Source organism: Protomyctophum parallelum (assembly GCF_964188405.1).
Source record: "Protomyctophum parallelum genome assembly, chromosome: 10".
Lineage (NCBI taxonomy): Eukaryota > Metazoa > Chordata > Actinopteri > Myctophiformes > Myctophidae > Protomyctophum > Protomyctophum parallelum.
The window spans coordinates 48,426,974-48,433,459 of NC_139704.1; the positions used below are offsets into that span (position 1 = coordinate 48,426,974).

At 41.3% G+C, this 6,486-nt stretch overlaps 1 protein-coding gene across 1 annotated transcript in view; it reads right to left on the minus strand.

Annotated features, from left to right (window-relative positions):
- Window positions 1–2,142: 2,142 nt before the first annotated feature.
- LOC310865882 (homeobox protein Hox-D9b-like) overlaps window positions 2,143–6,486 on the minus strand; it is a gene marked incomplete at its 5' end in the record, with an annotated part of 4,865 nt that continues 521 nt past the window's right edge. The window contains 2 exons of the mRNA XM_083775089.1: window positions 2,143–2,621; window positions 6,134–6,486. The exon at window positions 6,134–6,486 is cut by the window's right edge and continues 521 nt beyond it. Of these exons, the coding sequence (XP_083631215.1) occupies window positions 2,371–2,621; window positions 6,134–6,486 (604 nt within the window). The 3' untranslated portion in view covers window positions 2,143–2,370. The remainder of the gene's footprint in view (window positions 2,622–6,133) is intronic.

Consider the following 6,486-nt stretch of genomic DNA (forward strand, 5'->3'; position numbering starts at 1 on the left):
TAGAATGAATAACCAGACAATTTAGGGAAATAATAATATTAATAATTAGGTCTAACTGTAATTAAATAAATGTGTATTTCTATTTGTACTTATACACAGCAATCCTGATTCCTCAGTATCTGTTTTTAACTCAAAGAGTGGACCCGTGTTTGTAAAAACCAAATTAATCCGTATATAAGGTGAAATGATTGAACATGCAGCTATGTATGGGCGGCACTATCAAATATAGACGAATAACAACCTATAGACATTTTATTTTAAGTTTAATTCCGTTAAAAAACACAAAACACACACATGTCATGAGCAGCATAATTATTTAGTTGAAGTAAAAGCGGATAAAAACCTGCTGTTAAACACACTTAAAAATCCTTAGTGTAGAAATACACCCTCTGAGGATGTAGGAACGACCCAAGGGTTTGTTTTTGCATGGATGTGTAATACTTTGTATATGACTCAGACTATACGTTTACTTTCAACGACACAGTCATTTTACTTTGTGTATAGTTTTAATTGAACATTTTTAAGCTCCATATTTTACACTTTTTAGGCAGCTCTCGCGGCATCCGGGGGTCCATTTGGTTCCATATTTTACACTTTTTAGGCAGCTCTCGCGGCATCCCGGGGGTCCATTTGGTTCCATTCATACACTCTCAGAGGTATCAACATTCAAACACTCAAGGATTTTATTTTTAGGCTAACATAGCCGAGTTTTTTGTTTTGTTTTTGTTTTTTTGCTCTTGGAGAGAATGGTAGTTGTTTGTGCGTCAATTTCAGCAACGTTGAGAATAATAATAATATATATAAAAAAAATAAAGATTTTTTTTGTTTCAAATTAACTGACAAGTTGATTTGAATTAATTAACAGTTCTTTTTTAATTAATCGAGTTAATTATGTGTTGTGTTCCAGAATGAAAACAGAAGGTTGATGTGAAAAACAACACACACTGTCTGACAACAAACAGCAACAACAATAAACAAATAAACAAAGCAACAACCCGCAAGTTGCGGCAACAAACAGCAATAATTACAGCAATAATACAAACAACAATTAAAGCTATATTGGAACGTCCCGTGCAAAATCAAATACAAAACCTGCAGCTTATAGTCAGACATGTTTAATTGTGACGCGGCGGGCGGGTGTTTTTCTTTGGGTAGACCTGCACTTTCAAACTGTGTCCAAACTGTCACTTATTGTGTTCAAGTTAAAACAATGACAGGTATATATTATGCTAAACGATGGTGGCTATATATATTGGGCTCCAACGAGTTCGTCGATATCATCGATGAATGGGTCAATTAAAAAAAATCCGACCAAATTCGCAATTTCAACTTCTTCCAATATCAAAACTTTCACACATAATTAAGTATAGCCTATTGTGCTAAATGTGTTGACGTGTTATATAGCTCTCCCATATGTTCATATATCATATTATGAATTCAGTGGTGTCCCTCTCTTCAGTGGTGTCCCGGATCCTCTCGGCATAATTGAAATACAATAATAACAGATCTTATACAGTACAATTCAATGCATTATTATTATTATGAGATTGTAGGCCTATATATACATCTGTTATTTTCGGCGAAGAAGAGGTTTTGGTGTACAGCAGTCAGTCAGTCAGTCAGTCAGTCAGTCAGTCAGTCAGTCAGTGGTTCCGTCCTAATCTGGGAGGTCCGAACATTGTTTTCTCACTGACGGAACAGTAAACAAGCCAAAAGTATAGGCCTATATATAGGCTAAGTGTATACTGTACATGCAGGCTATATATCTGCACATTTCTAAAGTGATATAATTTCATGACTTTTATTAACATTTCTGTTAATAACAAATTGGCCAAATTGTCAAATATTTCGTATAAGATCAGAAAGAGCAAATGGGCAAAGACGTTGTGAGAATTGCGCATCCTGCAGTGCGCACCACCACACCACGCCTTTGCAGTCTAAGCGAGCTCGTTGTGAGATTCATGTATAGTTCGGCTATTTTCCCCACAACATTTATCTGTAGTAGAAGAACAGAGAGTGACTCAGACTAAACGATTTTGCAACCCATTTTTCTCCCACACATGTGTCAATTTAATATATCCTGGGGGCGGTATAGACTCTCTCTCTCTGCCAACCTGGGGAGAGAAAAACAGACTAAACCAGCTCATGCCAAGCCCGCGCAAGCCGCTTCTTTTCACTTGCAGGGGAGGAGGGGGGGAAACAAACGGGCCACGAAGCGGCCCAATATATAAAAGGTTCAGGAACTCTCTAGTCGTATAGAGAGAGAGAGAGAGAGAGAGAGAGAGAGAGATAGCGGGATATATTACAGTCCAAACTCCAAAGAGTCCATATAACGTGTTGTGAATGAGTCAGTCCTCCTCCTCTTCATCATCACAGGACGGTCCTCCTGTCGCGGCCCATCAGCTTCTTCATCTTCATGCGCCTGTTCTGGAACCAGATCTTCACCTGGCGCTCCGTCAGCCTCAGGCCGGCGGCCACCTCCAGCCGCCGGTCCCGGGTCAGGTACATGTTGTACAGGAACTCCTTCTCCAGCTCCAGCGTCTGGTGCTTGCTGTACGGGCAGCGCTTCTTGCGCGTGGAGCGGGCCGTGATCCAGTTGGCGACGGCGTTGGGGCTGATGGCTGCACCGGGGGAACACACACACACACACACACACACACACACACACACACACACACACACACACACACACACACACACACACACACACACACACACACACACACACACACACACACACACACACACACACACACACACACACACACACACACACACACACACACACACACACACACACACACACACACACACACACACACACACACACACACACACAAAGAGACAGGCGGGGGTGGGTAAAGTATAGTCAAGGCCCTGTACTTTTATTTTTTTTTTTCTTTTCTGACCTGAGATCAGATTCTATAAACGTCTTCTTCTACATCCTGACAGTTTTCTGATAAAGCTATGTTTCTATAAATGTCAGTCGTTCTTCGATTTTTCAAAAATAGCAGACCTATACAAGCTCGTATCGCGCCACTCGGTGGCGCGATACGAGCTTGTATAGGTCTGCTATTTTTAAATAGCTAAAGCATAACATGATGCTATAACACCAAAATGGGTTCCCGTTCAGAATGGGTTAATTAAAGGACCATTTCACGGTCACTTCTCAAATAACATGTTCATATAATTGGTCCTCACTATAATGTCCTCGGTCTGTGACTATAGCCGGGCTGTGCAGGGCAGTTTAGAAGTGACCAGGGGTCCAGTCACAGTGACATCCTCATTTGATCATTAGCCCGTTTTTTTTTTAAACAAATAAACAAGTTTTATTATCGTGAGAACGATGGCTTCCATTTTCACATTGCAACTTTTCAGGCCTATAGAAAGTCTGCGGTTTCTATTAGCTTGGATTCCCCATCGATGATGTCACTGGTGGTTTCTGAACTGCCCAAAGCCCTCCTATATGAGACACAGACCGAGTAGAAAATAATGGTACGATAACGATTTCATCATGAACATCACATCAGTGAGGACCAATTATATGAAGATATATATTGAAAAGTGGTGAAGTGCAAATGGAGAAGTATCTCTGTTACAAGTAAGTCCAGAATTCACAATTCACAATTTATCATGTCTGACTAAAATGGTATAAATCCTTTGAAAATAGCAGGTCTGCTATTTTCAAATAGTCAAAGTTTAAACAGGGCTGAAGTGATTTATGTAGGCCTATATGGTTTTTTTAAATATTAAACTTATACGTGTAGGCCTACTTAAATTATTAAATTAAAAGTATGTGCCATTCCCATTTAAAAAAATAGCCGATCACAATGCATCGTATTGTGACGCATTGTGCTTCAATATAGCCTACCAAAGTAAAATAATATTATGCAAACCAAATCAAATATCCGATCTAAGCTTTTAAGATTTGCTATTTTAACATGGTCGAAATATAGGCTGAAGAGGTTAGTGTGTTTTTGTGATAATTATCAAAATCTATAATAATAATGTCATATATAATAACTAAAAGTATACAATATAGGCTACTTTGCTCTGAGATGTAGTGGAGTATAGAACTAAGTCAAACAAATAATATTATAGCTTATACTGAATTATCAAAGCAATTGTTTTGCAATATAGGCTATACCCATGAACGTGAAGTGTGTGTGTGCGCGCACGCGTGCGTGCACGTGTATCTCCTAAATACAGCGTGCACGTGTGCCGTGTGTGCGGTGTGCACGTGCGTGCGTGCGTGCATCTCCTATAAATACAGTGTATAAGTATTCACAGCGCTGTGCGCATATACGATGGTGCAGTCGCATGCCGAAAATAGATCTGCAAGCTCACACCTCTATAGGCCTATTATAGCACATCTTTGGCCTTGAGGGTAGCCTGCATGCTGCCTGGTGGCCAGAGAGCCGACACCATGAACACTACACAGGCCTATATGGGCGATAATAACAGATCTACAAGCTCACACCTCTATAGGCCTATATCTTTGGCCTTGAGGGTAGCCTGCATGCTGCCTGGTGGCCAGAGAGCCGACACCATGAACACTACACAGGCCTATATGGGCGATAATAACAGATCTACAAGCTCACACCTCTATAGGCCTATTATAGCACATCTTTGGCGTTGAGGGTAGCCTGCATGCTGCCCCTTGACACCATGAACCCTATGCAGGCCTATATGCGGGCGAAAATAACAGATCTACAAGCTCACACCTCTATAGGCCTATCTTTGGCCTTGAGGTATAGCCTGCATGCTGCCTCGTGGCCGAGCAGACACCATGAACACTAAACACAGGCCTATATGGGCGATAATAACAGATCTACAAGCTCACACCTCTATAGGCCTATATATATATCTTTGGCCTTGAGGGTATAGGCCTGAATCCTGCCTGGTGGCCAGAGAGCCTTCCTCGACACCATGAACCCTACACAGGCCTATATGCGGGAGAAAATAACAGATCTACAAGCTCACAACATGCGTTTCAGCGAAGAAGGGTGCTGAAAACAGCCCGGAGGATGTCTGTCAGTTAAAACAATCAATATATCTATTATAGTTATTTGCTATTTTTTCAGAATATAATTTGACATGAAATATTTTCTTATATTCTTTTCTTTGTGCACATGGTGTGACATTTCAATGCGCACTTCTTGTAACAGAATTTGGTTGCGAGAGGAGACGCATATGGCTTTGTTTTTTAATGTGTGCGTGTGCGTGCGTGTGTGCGCGTGCCACCACGGCGGTTTAAAAGTGACGCCAATGTTAAATGAGTTTGTGTTGTTCTCTGACCGCGCAGTGCATGTGTGACTGTGTGTGTGCATGTGTGTGTGTGCGTGCGTGGCTCGGCTCCAGACCTGAAACCACAACATAACTCTGTCACGATATTACACACAGTTGTACAGCTCAATATAAACGGCTGTACAACTGGATTAATGTCATACAATATATAGGCCGATACTATTATTACTAAAACATGTTATTATATTATATTCCATTCTATTATAGCCTATAATAGAATGGAATAGAATATGCAATAATATGTTTTGTATTTTAATAAACAACAATATAGGCTATAATATTTCACAATATATCGTCCAATATAATATAACGCAGGCTATAATTAACATATCTATAGAGTGATATCATTTGATACAAACATCCAAAGCAATTAATGGACCGAATAACTGTCGAACGTTAATTGTCTTTTTTCCCCCCTCAAAACAAAAGTTTGTTTTCATGCTTTATTCTTTTTTGTTTTAAATAAATAAAGAACAGATGGTGTTATATCATTTAAATGTGTTTAATGTGTGTCAGAGTCTCAGAACACTGTGTCTCTGCCGCGGTGCTGAATGTATATACCTCTGATATTACATAAATTATTTTGATGGACAATAAACTTTTTCATTTAACTATTTACAAGACATTTATAGGGCAGTAAAAGTCTAGAGACTCTCACACACACACACACACACACACACACACACACACACACACACACACACACACACACACACACACACACACACACACACACACACACACACACACACACACACACACACACACACACACACACACACACACACACACACACACACACTTATAAAGATCTATAATGTCTTACTAGTGTCCATAAGTAGTTTCCCCTTATTCTCTTTATTATCTCTCGGCTCCTCCGCGGCCGCGGCGCGCCTGCCGGCCTCCGCCTCGCCCTCACGCCGCTCAGGAGTCGCCTCTGTCGGACTGACGAAGCTAGAATCCTCGGTGGTGGTGGTGGTGGTTCTGGTGGAGCTATTGTTGTTGTTGCTGCTGGGCGGAGGAGTAGATGATGTGTGTGGTTTGGTGGGTTCCTCGTCGTATAAAGACCCCGCAGGGCCGGAGGAGGAGGTCGTGGTGTTGAACCCGGCCTGGGAGGGCAGGGAGCCCGCAGAGACCACCGGAGACTCTCCCTCCCAGCAGCGGACAAACTTCCCCTCC